Genomic DNA, 17512 nt, shown 5'->3' with positions numbered 1-17512 from the left:
CTCATTGTTACCAGCTATGCAAGATGGAAGGATTTGGTGCCCACTGTTGTTGCTCAAAGGTGTCTGACAACATCTTCATTTTGGAATGGGTAGTTTTCTACACTGTAAGCTGGATGGCGGTTTGTTTGCCAAATGCATTACTTTCTTGCTACACTCCTGTATGCCTGCATAGATTCTTTCCAGTGGCTACAGGCATACTTTTTAGTTGGCAGGTATAAAGCTGTCTTTATTTTCTTGTCCATTATGCTTTTGTTTCCTGTTTTACAGATTGTGCTCACTCGCATCAGACTGAGCATTACAGACCCTGGGTGTGTTCCCTTAGTCTGACTTGATATGTTGACGTGTTCCAGTAGGAGGAGGCTGTATCCCTGAATGCAGAAAATGAGAGAAAACTGAAAAGTATAATGAGCTGTGAATGTCTTAAGAGGCAATTCCAGCAACTATCCACTGCTGAAGGTGTCCTTGCAGATTATCCGATATGTTGTGCACATATCTCTTATCTTAAAAATTACAGATGGAAGTAGTTTGAGAACCTACTTAAGAGTAGCAATGGGCAAAACCTCCTTTTAAGCACCTTTTTGAAATTAAAGATATGGATAATTTTACTTGATATTTGTCTTAGACTGCCTTTCAGCTTTTTGAGTTTATGCTTCAGATTTCTGGATGTTTTTTGTGCTTAATTGTAATCTTGCCTGCTGTCATGTTTTTGTAGGCAAAAGAACTTCAGACTTTACATAATCTCAGAAAATTGTTTGTACAGGACCTGGCTACAAGAGTTAAGAAGGTAAGTGTAAATAAATGCAGTACATAATACTTGATCACTTGTATTCTACAGTAAAAATGCAGTTACTGTTTGTTGCTTTTTTTTGTTTGTTTAGAGTGCAGAGATAGATTCGGATGACACTGGAGGCAGTGCAGCACAGAAACAGAAAATATCCTTTCTTGAAAACAACCTTGAACAGCTCACAAAAGTCCACAAACAGGTAAGGATGGTCATTGCCTATGTATCTTAATCAGAAACTTGCAAAATGGTTGGAAGCTGTGTTATAATAAAGTTATACATGGGAGCACTTACAGTTTATACAGTGTTTTACTTTAAATTTGCATGGCTGCAGCAGACTAGGATTAGGAGTGATATTTTAAGATATAAACATCAGGAAATGGCTGCTCTGCTCTGAGCGCAGTGTCTTGTAACTGTGGGGGGGGGGGGGGGCGCAGGGGCACCGCAATGCCAGAGTTCAACTCTGTAGGAAGAGCAGTTATGTGTCATTGTATTTCTTCTGCTGTCATCAGATATGCACAGGTATCGTACTGACAAGATCAACTCTTCAAAAGTACATAAAAACAAAAGCAGCAGCTGATGGACCATATGAATCAATAAAAACCAGCACTCCAAAACCACCAAGGACAATCTTGTAGAATAAAAATGTTGTTTAATAATCCACAACGTCATAAAATCAGAGTTTAGCACTTTCATTTCCTCTGGAACTTCATCAGAGCTCATAAAATTAAATTCAAGCACTGTTCTGTTTAAATAAAAATTAAAAAGAATCGTATGCCTAGTCCCACCAATAAAATAATTTAAACTCTAATTGCTTCAGTTTTAACACAGGGTGTATAGATAGTGTCGTTTAGACTTGGATAGTGCATTGCATTCTGTATAATTTGCTATTTCAGTTCAGCCATGTCCAGGTATTCATCAACCACCCTCCCTTGAAAATCCTTCACCACTTTCTCCACTACCATAAACTTAAAAGAATGAGTAGAATAGTTCCTGATATGTCTGTACAGGGCATTGCTCAGTTTACAATTTTTAATGTCAGTGCAGTGCTCATATATACAATCTCGTAACCTTCTCATGGTCTTACCTATATAAAAACTTGCACATGACGTACATATTGTGTAAGGTAGACAACATTTTTTGTCTCACAATTGTGCTTCCCTTTTATCCAGTAAGTCGCATTTCTCACTGTAAAGTAGTCACAGGTCATAATATATGAGCACTGTGAGCAAAGCTCCACACTTCTTAGTACCTTTGCCTTGTATATTTTGGGAACCATTAAAGTCCACAGCTTCCAAATTTTGTTTGAGACCTACCGTTTCTGTATACAAAGGTTGGTTTACTACCCATTCTTTCAATTAGTTTACTGAATACTTCCAAATCACTCAGAAAAATTGATGTGACAAGGTTTTAACCATGTTTAGAAAAAGAGGTTATCCAGAAGGATTTTTGGAAGAAATAAGAGGAGAAGTAGTTAGAAAAAGACAAAATGGTGTGTATTTACCAATATTGGGAACTGATGGTGAGGTTACCATAGTAAAGAATGAAGAGGAGAGGCCCAATAATAAGTTTCATTTCCACTTATAGCCTAGATAGTAGGGCTGTTAAAAATATTATAGAAAAAAAAAACCTCCTCTACCATACCTCAGTAAACCTGTGATGGATATCATTTTAGAGGCAAGGAGGCCTAGTGCTAGAAAATCTTATGCTGAAAAATGGAAAAGATTCTGTGCCTGGAACCAATCTCAAGGGATGAGCACAGCAGCGCCCAATTTACTCAGATTTTACAATACTTAAGTGAGATGCTTCACAAGGGCCTGTCTTTTTCCTCAATTAAAATCCGTGCCTCAGCCATTTCAGCTCATTATAGCACATAACCTCCCCTCTTCTCTCATCCACTGCTCAAGCAGTTCCTCGGAGGGGCCATAAATTTGAGGCCTCCCAGGAGATCTCCAACCCCAGCCTGGGACCTTAACTTTGTTTTGGAGAAACTCACTCTACCTCCTTTCGAGCCAGCTGCTACTGCAGACTTAAAAATTTCTTTCTTGGAAAATAGATTTCCTTTTAGCAATCACTTCAGCTAGAAGGGTGTCTGAATTACAGGCCCTTATGGCAGTGGAGCCTTTCGTCATCTTTCATGCAGACAGGGTGTCCCTCAGGACCAATCCATCCTTCATGCCCAAGGTGGTATCCAGTGTGGCTCTTAATCAGTCTATTCATTTGCCAACCTTCTTTCCCAATCCACAAAACAAAGGGGGACGGATACTGCATTCCTTAGATGTGCACAGACAACTTAGATTCTACTTGGACAGGACTAAACCTCAAAGGAAATCTGAACTACTGCTGGTGGCATTTGCTGCAGGGGCAGAGGGGAAGGCTATTTCAAAGCAAACCATTTCTAAATGGATAGGCCATTGCATTAATTTCTGTTATAAGCACCATGGAAAACCTGTTCCCAGGGGATCAGACCTCACTCCACCAGGGCTGCTTCTACCTCTACAGCCTTTCTCAGAGGCGTCCCTGCCATGAACATCCTAGAAGCTGCTACCTGGAGCTCTGTGCATACCTTCACCAAGCATTATCATTTGCTAATTTTCTCTAAATCCAGAGCTGGTTTTGCCACTGCAGTCTTGCAGGGCCTTCTAGCTGGTCCTAATGCTATCTAAATTCCTCCTCCTCCCAATCATAGCTTTGGGAATCTACCCAAATGTAATGACTGCAACAGTGAAACACGAAGAACATAGTACAGTTGTGTACACTTACCATAAATGTAGATGTTCGAGTGTACTCACTGTTGCAGTCCTGGTTACCCTCCCTCCAGCCCCCTTACTTCTTTTGACTATACCTCTACTTTCCTTTACTATGCTTAAAAGCCTTTTTGGTGTATTTGCTTTTTTTGTTGGAGGTATATCATTGTACTTTTTTATTTAATTGCCCCCCATTAGGGGGGCACCTGACATCTGGGCAAAGAAAAACTGATGTAATGGTGTCGGCTGCATGTTTTATACCCCTGACGACCTGACGTCATGGAAGAAGGGACAGCAACCGAAGCAGGACCCAAAACTTTGTTAATCAGGCCGACTGAGGGCTATCTGAAAGCAGATACCTCAAATGTGATGACTGCAACAGTGAAATACACTCAAACAGCTACATTTATGGTAAGTATACACAACTGTACTTTCCAGAGGGAATGAAAGCACTAAACTCTGATTTTTATGACTTTGTGGATTATTAAACAACATTTTTATTCTACAGGATTGTCCTTGGTGGTTTTGGAGTGCTGGTTTTTATTGATTCATCTGGTCCTTCAGCTGCTGCTTTTGTTTTTATGTAGATATGCACAGGTGATGTTGACATAATTTCTTGAGTAAACTTGCCATTGGAGTCGAGGCCTACCTGTTTGCAAATATACATGAAGAGCTCAGCCTTAAGACCATATTGTGAATGAACACTGCTGCCTTGGGCAGTTGCATTACAATATACTTAAACTGTTATATTGACCAATGCCTATTCCTTCCAAGTAAGGTTTACTCTATACAGATAAAGAACAAAGCTGTAATCACTAACTTCCTAAAATTTAATTCATTTTAGTACAACCTCAGAGTCCTTATGTTCGTTTTTATCAACAGTAACTTTCCTGGCTAAAGATGCTGCATACACTTGTGTATACACACTGTTTTCCAGGAATGGCTAATAGTACCTTTCCAGTGTCACTGGTCCTTTCTGATGTTCATCGTGTTTCACTGTTGCAGTCATTATATTTGGGTAATCCTGCTGGCAGGTTGCTCTCAGCCGGCCTGAATTCCAAAGTCTTGGGTCCTGCGTCGGCCCTTTCCCTGACGTCAGAGGTATAAAAGAAGTAGCCAACGCCATTTTCTTCAGTCTTTCTTGTCGTGCAGTGCCTGAAGCAGAAGCAGTTCGCAAGTGCTGGTCGGCCGACTCCTGAGAGTTTCGTGTTTGAGGTTTCAGATCCGAAGTCTTCAATAAAGCTAAGTACCCCATTGGGGAAACTTTTTTCTTGCTCCGGACAGATGTCAGAAAAAGTTAATAATTGTATTTCTTGTGGTAAGCAAATACCTCATAAGGATTTTCATTCTTACTGTTTTTCTTGCCTAGGCCCTGATCACAATGTTTACTGGTTGTCGATTTTGTGTTAGATTTAACCAACACACACTGTTAAGCGTCGGTATGATTTTGCTTTAAACTTTTTTGGACGCCAGTTTAATTATCCTGAAATGTCGTCGGATAACCATCCGACTACCTGAATTTACAAAAAACGCAAAGAAAAGGATAGAGAAAAACAACAGAGGCCCAAAACCGACGACAGAGCTTCTCCTAAGCCAGTCGCTGGTTCTTAGTGAGCCGCTTTCATGCCCCTGACGCCCACTACTTTAGAGTCGCAGGCCACTACCAACTCCCACGTGGAGTCGGTCATTCTGCTGGATACTCAAGGTATTGGAGCCTCGGACGCTAATCCCGCAGATGGGTCTGGGGCCGCTGAGCAGGTACTGGCTTCTGAGGGTGTATTCACACCTAAACATCTTTACATTAAAACAACTTCAGCTTCAAAGACAAGGACTAAAGCACCTTCTAAAACAAGGAAACAAACTCTAGAGCCACATGGACAGGCCTCTATGCCCAAAAAACAGATGTTCAAAATGGCCGAAGACTTGATTACCTTGATCAGGGGTTCCCATCCCCCTCCTAATAAGAGGCCTAGGCAAGGCACTGACTATGAATCTTCAGATCAGGTTTCTATTTCTTCTGATTCCTCTTCTGATCAAGGATATTCTCTTCCCCCCATGAGGATTCTGATGCTGAAGAATCTATTCCTTCAGCATCTCCTCCTGAGGACTATTCCTTTGGGCAAACCTTGCATGCCATGAGGGAGCATTTCCACTGGGAGAGGCAAGATTTTTCCGAATCTAAAAAGAGGCTCAGGGATTTTCTTTTACTACCTCAGCACAGGCCTCTAGCCATTCCATCTGTATTAGACATTGTAGATGTGTTTTCGGAGTCTAGTCTGACCCCTGACTTCTTACTCCCAGCCCCTGTTAAGCCTGACAGATATTACAGGGTTCCTGACGAACACAAATTTCTTTTTAAAAACCCTGCTGCTGACCCAGAAACTATTCCACAGGGTCCAAAGGAAGTTAAGGCTTCCATGGCAAAAAACCCAACCCCCTCTGACAGAGATTCAAGGGCACTGGATAGATAGAGGAAAAAAGGTTTACACATCTGCAACTTTGGCTGTAAGGGCCTTAAACTGTCAATTTCATATGCTTAAGTATCAGCAACATGTCATGGAATTGCTTAAACAGAAAATGTTGTTAAATTCTGAATGTGCAGAAAACAAGGAAATGCAGGATTTATTGTATGCTGCAGAACAAGTTGGAAAACATACTTTGCAGTGTGGTTTTGATTCTTTGGAGGCCTCGTGCAGGGCCGCAGCTATGGGTTCTGTAATTAGGAGGCATGCTTGGTTAAAGGAAGAAAATCTGCCTGATCATGTTAAGGTTAAATTACTAGATGCACCTTTACAGCATGATACTTTGTTTGGTGTTATGGCAGAAGAGGTGTTAAAGAAAATGGAGGACAAAGCTAAATCTATTCAAACTGTAAAAGATTTTTTACAAGTACAGACACCTAGGTTTAGTAGACACTGGCCTACAAAAAATTGGTCCTTTCCTGTGTCAGACAGACCTCAAAGGGGCAGATCCCAGGCGCAAGGTTCTTACAGGCCCAAGCAATGGGGTGCTTCTACCTCCAAAGCTGGAGAAGACAGATCACAAACATACAGAAAACAGTGTCAATGACTTCACCCTGCCTGCACCAAGCACTTATCTTCTGGCAGCACCCTTAGGTCGAAAATTAGCACTTTTTGCTCAAAATTGGCACATCATAACCCAGGACAAGTGGGTTCTAAACATAGTGTCACAAGGCTACAAGTTCCATTTCCATACTCTGCCAAAGGCAAACGGCTGGCCAGATCTGCCAAAAAATCAATGGGCAGAGGCACAAAAACAAGTCTCATCCCTCATGGACATGGGGGCCATTCAACAAGTACCAGAGCAAGAGCAGGGTCAAGGTTTTTACTCAAGACTGTTCTTGGTACCCAGAAAGGACAAGACCTGGAGGACGATACTGGACCTATCTATTCTGAACACTTTCCTGGATATTCCAAAATTCAAAATGTTGACTTTGCAGCAGCTTCTGCCCATGCTAGGCAAGAATGCTTGGCTTGTGACTTTAAACCTAAAAGAGGCAATACCTGCATGTTCCAATCAGACAACCATGCAGAATATACCTAAGATTCAAGGCAGGTTCAATGCATTACCAATTCTCTGCACTGCTCTTTGGCTTATCTACTGCGCCCAGGTCTATACAAAATGCCTGACACCAGTAATTGCATTCTGTAGACAAAGAGGAATACAAATATATCCTTACTTGGACGACTGTCTCATTCAAGCAGAGAACAAGGACATTCTTCTTCAACATCTGGCGTTCGTGAAAAGACTTCTAACATGCCTAGGGTACACATTCAACAAAAAGAAATCAAAACTAGTATCCTCACAAGAGATTACATTCCTGGGTGCAAACTTGAATACAACTGCCTAGATGGCTCATCTCACGCCAGACAAACAAAGGCAACTGACTACCTGTTTCAAAATGTTGGCAACAAAGACCCATTTATCTACAAGAAAAATTCTGCAGGCTTTGGGCTTCATGGCATCCTGCATCCTACTAATTCCATATGCAAGACTGCATATGAGGAAACTTCAATGGTACCTAAAAGGTGTTTGGACTCAACATTGTCACAGCCTGGAAACAGTCAATCTGAAGTAGGAGATTCATTTGTCGGCAACCTGTGGGTTATGGATCAGATATCGGATCCGAACCGGCATGGTTTATCCAGCTATGGATCCGAGCTCCTAGCTCCTCCCCTCACCCATAATGCCCTGCTCTCCCTACATGACCTCAGATCTAGTTTGCCGCGTTCATGGTGACAGCCTAGATTTCGAGCTCCAAAGCTAAGTGTTTTTTTAGTACTTTAAAAGGGTTTTTATTACTTGAAATTACTTTAACTGTGTGAAAGTGTTAGGTTCCCCTTCTATATATTATATTTTTGAGTTAAGTTAACTTAATTTTGTGTACCCTCCCCTCTCTGGCGCGTAGCTAGTGTGAGTGTGTGTTTCTTTGGGGCCTTTAGTGTGTGTGCTAGTTTATTTTATTTTTTCTTAAAAAAAAAAGTATGTCTGAGGCCCCAAAGGCAATTTTCTCAAAATGCTCCGAGTGTGGCCATAAGCTATCCCCTGCTGATGGCCACACTCGGTGCATTCGATGCCTTAGGGTTGAACACCTCACCTCTGGATGTTCAATCTGTGCAGGGTTCAACCCCAGGGCATTGAAGGAGCGGAGGTCGAAGCTGGTCTTGGCGGGACTCTTGCCCCCGGACTCGGCTTCGGCCTCCGCACCGTTGGTAGTTACCGCTTCGGCGGTTGCTGCCTTACCTGCTCCCCCTCCTCCTCCTGGGATTCAAACTCCCTCTACGGGTTCGGAGGAGAGGGAAGCGAGGAAGAAGGACCGGAGAGAGAAGCACCATAAGCGGCGGGCCGAGACCTCTGTCTCGGCCCCACCGGCTAAGCGGGCTTCTCCTCCAGCCTCTATGGCTGCTGGCTCTCCTCCTTCTCTGCTCCGGTCCCCATCCTTTTCACCGGGGCCTGAGGAGGAGGAGACCCGACCTCCTTCGAGGCTATTGAGGCGGTACTCAAGGCCTACCCTCGGTAGCCTCATCGAGGTCTACCTATAGTCTCTCCGACGCTGATCTCGACCAGATGATGCGAAGGTTCATCCAGGCCCAGATGCAGATGGGAGTGCTCCTGCCCCCCCCCCCCCCGGGGGGGAGCTCAACCCCATTTTTCAAGCCCATAGCTCCTTCTCCGACCCGCTACCCGGGTTCGGAGCGTTCGGAGCCGGGCAGCTTCGGAGCCGGGGGTGGGTCGGCTCCGACAGTACTAGGTACTTCGGATCCGACCCTGCCCTCGAGTGTTTCGGATCCGACCTCTCGGAGCCTTGCTCCGAGCTTCGGATCCGGGGGACTCGGTGTGCCTTCGGCGCCGTCCATGTCGGAGTGCACTGGTCCCTCGGATCCGAGTGGCTCGGCGCCGGCTCCGATCCACTCCTCGGATCCGAGGGGGAGCCGACTGTCGGATCCTTTGGTCGAGGCTGGCTCCCCTTCGGCTTTTGATGTAGTGGAGAGGGCTCTGTTGAGGGCTTCCGGACCCCCGGCACTTGCTTCGGCTCCGTCCCGCACTCCATCTGCTCTGGGTCAGGCTTCCGTCACCCAGCCACTGGGACAGCCCGTTTCAATGCCCCAACCAGTTCCTTTGGAACTAGACACTGCTTGCGAGGGCTCCTCGGACAGCCCCCCTGAGGAAGCACCTCGCAAGCACACGTGTAAAAGGAGGCACATAGACTCCCCCGAGTCTTTAACTGAAGACACGGACTTGGAGGAAGGGGAAGGCTCCCCAAGATCATCCCCCGAGGATGTCTCCTTTTGGAGACATCAGGGAAATGCTTCGTATAAGAGGTGGGTGGTCTGCCCCAAAGTCTTCCTCGGACAAGTCCGTGTTCTTGGAGGCATTCGAAGCGGGCCCGTCTACCTCTTGGGTGTCCCCTCCTGCCGAAACCCTGGTGAACCTTATTACCACCAGGGCGTGGAAGGAACCGGACACCGTGGAGCTAATCCCCAAAAGGCCAGACAGGATTCTCAGCCCCCCTGCTGACCGTGCCCACTGGAGTAAGGGACCTCCGGTAGATGCCATGTTGACGGCAGCAGCCACCAAGAGGGAACTCACCCAGGAGAGTCCCTCAGTCCATCCTCCGAGCAAGGAGTCTCGGATGATGGACCACTTGGGGAAGCGAATGTTTAGTTCAGCGACCTTCTCAGTGAGGGCGCTCAACTATCTGGCACATGTTATTAGGATGCAGCACGATCTTATCAAAGAATACGCTGCATCCCCCCCAGAGTCCATGTCTGAGGAGGACAAACTTTTGCACTCCACCTGTATGGCCACTCTTCGGTCCATGACAAATACCTCTATACGGTTGCTTTCCCACGCTACTGAGGGAGCCGCTAGAGCTGCAGGAGTAGGCCTAGTCACGAGACGCCAGGCCTGGCTCCGCCATTGTGATTTCACGGAGCCCTTCAAGGCGTCTTTCGCGAACGCCCCCTTTGATGGTTCTGCCCTTTTTGGCAAGACGGTTCGCGACACCTTGGTCCAGAGCGAGAAGGACGGGAAGACGCTGTCTGCCGTCGGAGTCCGCTTCTCTGTGCCCCAGAGGTCCTACTCTAGGAACCAAAAGGGCCAGAAGAAGATGTGGTTCCGGAAGTCGCAGCAATCCCAACCCGCTCCGGACAACCAGTCCTTCCGTGGCAGAGGAGGACAGGGAGGACGCCACCCCAGAGGCAGAGGGGCTCCCAGGAATTTCGGGTCCAGAGAACCTTTCACTGAACGGCCCGCGCAGCAACCCTGAGGGGTTGCCCGACTGCTCCACTCTGGATGCAGTCGGGGGACGTTTTTCGGAGCACCTAGCGGCATGGAAGTCCATAACATCAGACCGCTGGGTCCTCCGCATTATATCCAGAGGATACAAAATCCCTTTTCGTCACGTCCCAAAGCTAAAATCCCTCCCCGACGTTCCACCAGATCAGTGGGAGGCCGCTTCAGCAGAAATTGGCCATCTGCTGAGGAAAAGAGCCATCCAGCCCGTCCCCCCAGACCAGATCGGATCAGGGTTCTACTCCAGGTTCTTTTTAGTGCCAAAAAAGACGGGGGACCTAAGACCAATTTTAGACCTGTCCCTATTAAACCTGGCAGTTCCCAAGGAGAAGTTCCGGATGGTCACTTTGCAGTCCATCCTCCCCCTTCTGGGAGAGAATCACTGGATGTGCTCTATAGACCTCAAGGATGCGTACTACCACATACTAATGGACAGACGATCCAGGAGGTTTCTTCGCTTCAGGCTGGGAGCCAGTCACTACCAGTTCAGGGTCCTTCCATTTGGTCTCACCACAGCTTCCAGGGTGTTCACCAAAGTGTTAGCAGTGGTTGCGGCCCACCTGAGGCTTCAGGGGGTACAGGTCTTTCCGTACCTGGACGACTGGCTTCTCACCGCCCCAACAAGGCATCTACTATCCTTGGCAAGAGACTCCTTTCTTCATCTAGCTCCCTGCCTAGGCATCACGATAAACGTAGGAAAGTCCAACCTGGCCCCTACTCAGTTGATAGAATTCATAGGTGCCAGGTTAGACACGAGGAAGTTAAGAGCATTTCTCACAACCGACAGAGTTCGGAATCTGCGACTCCAGGTGCGGGCCATCCTCCACTCCAGCTCAGTTCCAGCGGAATTGGTCCTGAGGCACTAGGGTCCATGGCGGCAGCGATTTCTCTTCTTCCACTCGCCCGGTTGAACATGCGGGTTCTTCAGTGGACACTTCAAGTAGAATGGTCATATCTTTCTCTCCCCCTGCATCATCCCATTGCAATCAGCAAGGCTTGCAAGCGGTCTCTCTTGTGGTGGCTCCATTCCCAGGATCTCCACGGAGGCCGCCCCTTTTGTGCATCTCCCCCTCTCGCCACAGTGACCATGGACGCCTCCCGCCTCGGGTGGGGGGGGGGCATTTTGCGGGCCGGTCGGTCCAAGGCACGTGGAATGACTCAAAGACCTCCCTGCATATCAATGTTCTGGAGATGAGAGCGGTGCTCTTGGCGTTGCAAGCACTTCATGCCTTTCTTCCCCTGGGAACAATTGCGATTCAGTCAGACAACATGTCGGTGGTCTGGTACATCAACAAACAGGGGGGAACCAGGTCTTACCCTTTATGTCGAGAAGCCATGAGAGTGTGGGAATGGGCGATCTCCACCAACCGCTTTCTCATCGCAACGCATATTCCGGGTCGGCCCAACATCCTTGCGGACAAGCTCAGTCGCACCATTCTCTCCCCGTACGAGTGGTCTCTCAATGCTCAAGTAGCGAAACGTATCTTCGCACAGTGGGGAACTCCTTGTTGCGATCTCTTTGCTTCTCCCTTAAACACCAAGTGCGACAGTTTTTTCGCTCTAATCCCTCCTCCAGGGGATTCCCCGAGAGATGCTCTGGTGCATGCTTGGCCTCCCGGTCTTCTTTACGCATACCCCCCTTTGCCTGTGATGCTCCAGGTTCTTCAGAAAGCCTCTCGGTTGGGGTGCAGAATGATCCTCATAGCCCCATTCTGGCCTCGGCAGATCTGGTTCCCTTACCTAAGGTCTCACTCAGTGAATCCACCTTTTATGTCTGCCAAATTATGTAAAATCTTCCTAAAAGGCACCTTTCTGCTTAGACCCCCTGTCAAGCAGGTGGTTCCACCATGGGATCTTTCCTTGGTTCTTCAGGCCTTGACCGCTCCCCCCTTCGAGCCTGCGGCCACAGTAGATCTAAAATTCTTATCTCTTAAGACTGCATTTTTAGTAGCCATTACTTCAGCCAAAAGAGTTTCGGAACTTCAAGCCCTATCCATGAAGCCGCCTTACTTGATCTTCCATCCGGACCACGTATACCTCAGGATCAATCCCTCCTTTCTTCCTAAGGTAGCTTCGGAAGCAAACATTAGTTAGTCCATCAACCTCCCTGTTTATTTTCCTAAATATCAGAACAAAGGTGAGTACAAGCTGCATTCATTGGATGTTCACAGGCAGCTTTGTTTTTATCTTAACAGGACAGCTGGTCACAGGCAATCCGACCAATTGTTCATTTCCTTTGCCAAATTCAATCTGGGTAAACCAATTTCCAAAGTCTCCTTGTCACGCTGGATTTCCCAGTGTATTCTATTAGCTTACCAAGGTTCTGGGAGGTCCGCACCGGATGGAGTCCATGCTCATTCAACCCGGTCTGTTTCTACATCAGCGGCCTTTAAGGCTAGGATTCCTCTGGATGACATTTGTTCAGCAGCCACTTGGGCTTCATCTCATACCTTTATTTCTCATTACAAGCTGGATATCACATCTAGAGGTAGAGCATCCTTTGGCTCCACGGTGCTCCGGAATATCCTTCCATGACGGCCGCCCAAGACTCAGGTAGCTGGGGACTCTGTCCCACAGGTTGCTGACAAATGAATCTCCTACTTCAGATTTAGAAGTTATGTACTTACCATAACGTTCCATCTGAGTAGGTGGATTCATTTGTCTGCAACCATCCCGCCCCCCCTGGCCTTGTCAGTTTCCTGCATAGAATGTGTTACCCTTTACTAGGGTATTTGATACAGGGCAAACTCGATCTGAGGTCATGTAGGGAGAGCAGGGCATTATGGGTGAGGGGAGGAGCTAGGAGCTCGGATCCATAGCTGGATAAACCATGCCGGTTCGGATCCGATATCGGATCCATAACCCACAGGTTGCAGACAAATGAATCCACCTACTCAGATGGAACGTTATGGTAAGTACATAACTTCTAATTACTCTCATTCCCTGCCTGCAACAGGAGTTTCGATGGTGGGCAAAGGCTTGTCACCAGAACAAGGGACAGCCTTTCACATTACCTCCAGCCAGGCAGACACTAACAACGGATGCATCAGACTATGCCTGGGGGAGCCCACATGGCAGGAAGATGCATACAGGGCACATGGTCCTAAAACGAAATGCATGTACATATCAGTCAAAAAGAGATGTTAGCGGTTCAAAATGCCCTGTCAGCCTTCAAGGGCGTACTTCATCCGGGACAACTATTGATAAAGACAGACAACACCACAGTCATGTCGTATATAAACAAGCATGGGGGCACACATTCTTACCCCCTTTGCAGACTAGCCATGACCTTGTTGGGACACAGCTTTGACTTACCAAGTACATCTGCAGGCACAATTCCTGCCAAGAAAGGAAATTACTCTGGCAGACGAACTAAGCAGAAACCTCATGGATCCCCACGAGTGGAAGCTGGATCCACAAGTCTTCAGCATGATAACAAGGAAATGGGGATGCCCGGCATAGATCTATTTGCCTCCCCTCTCATATTACCAACTAAAAAGATTCTGCACAAGGACTTATCACAGACAAGCATGGAAGGTGGACGCCCTATCAGTATATGCCTTTCTCCACTGCCTCTCCTCCCCAAGGTGCTCCTAAAGGTCAGACAGGAGAAGCCAAAGATGATACTGATTGCCCCAAACTGGCCACGCCAGCACTGGTATCCAATACTAAGGAACTTATCTCAATACCCAGCTTGGGCCTTACCTCAAATACCTTGACTACTGTCCCAGCAAAACAATCAGATCATTCACAGCCAACTCAGAACATTAAACTTGGCAGCATGGTGGATAATGTAGTCCTACAAAAAACACCTCTCAGTAAAGCTGTGATGGATGTCATTCTGGAAGCCAGAAGGCCTAGTATTAGAAAGTCTTATGCTGGAAAATGGAAGAGATTCTGTGCCGGGAACCAGGCACAAGGAACTGATACAGCGGTACCAAATATTCCTCAGATTTTGCAATACTTAACTGAGATGCTGGACAAAGGCCTATCTTTCTCATCAATTAAAATTCATGCCTCTGCCATTTTGGCTCATTACAATACAGAGCCACCCCTTTTTTTCTCATCCTTTATTAAGACAGTACCTCAGAGGAGCAGACATGAAGTTTTTATCTTGGAAAACAGCGCTGCTCTTAGCAATTACTTCTGCAAGATGAGTTTCAGAGCTACAGGCGCTCATGGCTGTGGAACCTTTCATCATTTTTCATCCAGACAGGGTCTCCCTAAGGACAAACCCAACATTTATGCCTAAAGTAGTGTCCAGTGTGGCGCTTAACCCAAGCCATCCATCTGCCTACTTTTTACCCAAATCCACAGAACAAGGGGGAGAGAATTCTGCATTCTTTGGACATACACAGACAGCTTAGATTCTACTTGGACAGAACCAAAGCTTTCAGGAAGTCAGAGCAATTACTAGTGGCATATGCTGCAGGATCACAAGGAAAGCCTATCTCAAAGCAGACTATTTCTAAGTGGTTAGGACACTGCATTCATTTCTGCTACTTACACCATGGCAAGCCAGTGACTAAGGGAATTAGGCCTTATTCCACCAGAGCTGCAGCCACCTTAGCAGCCTTTCTAAAGAGAGTACCAACCAGAGACATTTTAGAGGCGGCTACTTGGAGTTCAGTGCACACCTTTACAAAGCATTATCATCTGCCACTCTACTCTAAATCCAGGGCAGGCTTTGCCACTGCAGTTCTGCAGGCCCTCATAGCCGCTCCTACTGCTGTCTAGTTCCAGCCTCCCAGCCATGGCTTTGGGACTCTACCCAAATGTAATGACTGCAACAGTGAAACACGAAGAACATGCTACAGTTGTGTACACTTACCATAAATGTAGATGTTCGATTGTATTCACTGTTGCAGTCCAGGTTACCCACCCGCCTTCCCCCTTTTTTCTTTTAGATCTTATCTTTCCTTCTCTGATTTATTGAAAACAAAAAACAAGTCCAAGCAACTGTACAGCTGACACACTGATTTATAATAAAAACTTAAGAACTTGAAGCACTTTCCGTTTGCAATCATGCAAACTTCATCAGAAGTACAAACACAGGAAATTCTAAATTGAAAAGCTGCCATTAAAAAAGAATAATTATTAGAGCTTATAAACTTTTGCATGATAACTATAACAATCCATCAGAGGGAGTTAGAAAGGATTGGGAGGAGAGACTGGATAAGCAATTCACAAAGAAACAGTGGGAGGATTATATGCATGTCTCCCAAATTTGCAACAAAATCTAGAATATATTTGATTTTTGCCTGAAAATGTATACTCCCAACTAGACTCCAGAGAATGTTTTCCTCAGGCAGACAGCAAACAGAGGTGCTAAGGGGAAGAAATAAGTAATTGGGAACATATTGTATGGGAGTGTGGTGAGTTTGCAGACTTTAAGGATTCCCTGCGAGATGCACTGTCGGAGATGCTGGGAGGGCAGATTGGACTGATGAGGGAGATGATTTTTCTAAGCTATGATACAGAGTCGGAATTGCCTAGACATGGTAAGGCCGTGCTGTGTCTAATGGTGGCTGCCAAAAAAGCAATTACCAGAAAATGGAAATCAAAATCTAAACCAACTGTATTGGAAGTAGTAAATATAGTCACAGAGATAAAACAACTGGAATTGAGATCTTTAGAAAAGGGTAGGAGCAAACTACATAGGAAAAAATGGGAATTGTGGGAACAATACATGTAAGGGAGTAGTAATGAGGTTTAAAAGGTTGATAGGATTTAAATAGATTTAATGTTTGAGTGAGAAAGATTGGGTAGATTATAAGTGATGTGTAATATTTGCAGCTAGGGGTGTGTCAGTATGGTTTGTGATGTAAAATGCTTGCAACTACGCTTGTGCCGGTGTGGTTTGTTTTTATTTATATAAATGTATGATTGCCTCTGTAGTAAGTGATGTTAAATAAAAATATTTCTTGTTTTAAAAAAGACATGAATTGAATAATTTATGTAATATTGCTTAGGTTATATGATATATAGCAGTATATGTGTGAAGTATGAATGTAAATTTGCCTGTGTCACAAGTGATAATTCAGTAAAGGTGTTTGGGGAAATAAAGACTTAGGAAAAGAAAAAAAGGTCCATCATTCTAAAACTGAAAAAGCTATCTTATGGTAGGTCATTCTTGGGAGCATGATAAAACAGAGATTTGATGATGGTCATCATAGGTTCATAGGTTCATACTAGGCTATCTGCCCTAGGGCATTTATAAGCCTAGCCAGAGTGTGTGTGGCTTTCACCACCCCTTAGGATGAGAATACTATACCCATTAGTTTGCTGTGCCTCTGTCCAGCAGTGACACAGAGATGATTCCCGGGGTAAACCTACGATCTCCCATCCACTCATCAAGATTTCTCTTGAACAGAGTCAGTGAGGGGCTCTGCCTCACATGGACTGGGATTCTGTTCCATAGTGTAGGGAGTCTCTGGGTGATGAATCTGTCCCTCCAGCACGTCCTATTTATATCCGCGTTGAGGTTTAAATCTCTTGCTCTCGTGGCTCTGGTGGATTTGGATTTTTTGAGGTGGAGCATGTCCATTAATTCCGGGTTGGACGTGGCCTTGTATGTCAGGCACAGATCACCTCTGAGCAGACAGTATGCGACTGAATAGAGCTGGAGTTTCTTCATTCGGGCATCATATGACATATGTTTGAGCCCCTTTATCCTTTTGGTGAGGAACTTTTGGGGTCTTTCCAACTGCTGCAGGTGTCGGGTAAGGTACATTCCGAGTGGGGCGTTGTACTCAATCATTGGTCTGATAAGTGAAGAGTACAGGGGTACAATGACCTCTCCTGATCTGGATGTGAATCCCTTCATGATCAGGTGGGCAATGTAGAAGGTCTTCCTAACCACTTTGGCAATGTGAGTGTCAAAAGAGAGGTTACTGTCAACTTGGGTCCCCAGGTCCCTGATAACTTCTTCCGTGTTTAATGGATTACCACCTATGTGGTAATTAGGGGTTACCTTGTTTTTCCCAAAGGGTATGACTATACACTTTTTGGCATTTAGCTTAAGGCCATGGCTCTGGCACCAGTTATCCATTTCTATGAGACCTCTCTGGAGGATGTCTGTGTCTGATGGAGTGGCAATTATGGTGCCCAGTTTGCAGTCATCTGCAAATTTTGTCAGCCACAATCCCCCTATGTTTGCCTGCACTTC

The 17512-nt window shown here is 45.8% G+C and overlaps 1 protein-coding gene across 1 annotated transcript in view; it reads left to right on the top strand.

Annotated features, from left to right (window-relative positions):
* The window catches only part of KIF5B (kinesin family member 5B), a 2669048-nt gene that overhangs the window by 2353153 nt on the left and 298383 nt on the right, over positions 1-17512 (top strand). Inside the window, exons 26-27 of the mRNA XM_044066703.1 lie at positions 713-784; positions 879-983. Coding sequence (XP_043922638.1) covers positions 713-784; positions 879-983 — 177 coding nt within the window. The remainder of the gene's footprint in view (positions 1-712; positions 785-878; positions 984-17512) is intronic.

This window comes from Protopterus annectens, chromosome 3.part1 (genome assembly GCF_019279795.1).
Source record: "Protopterus annectens isolate FY-2018-M chromosome 3.part1, PAN1.0, whole genome shotgun sequence".
NCBI lineage: Eukaryota > Metazoa > Chordata > Ceratodontiformes > Protopteridae > Protopterus > Protopterus annectens.
This window is presented reverse-complemented; position numbering and strand designations above follow the sequence as displayed.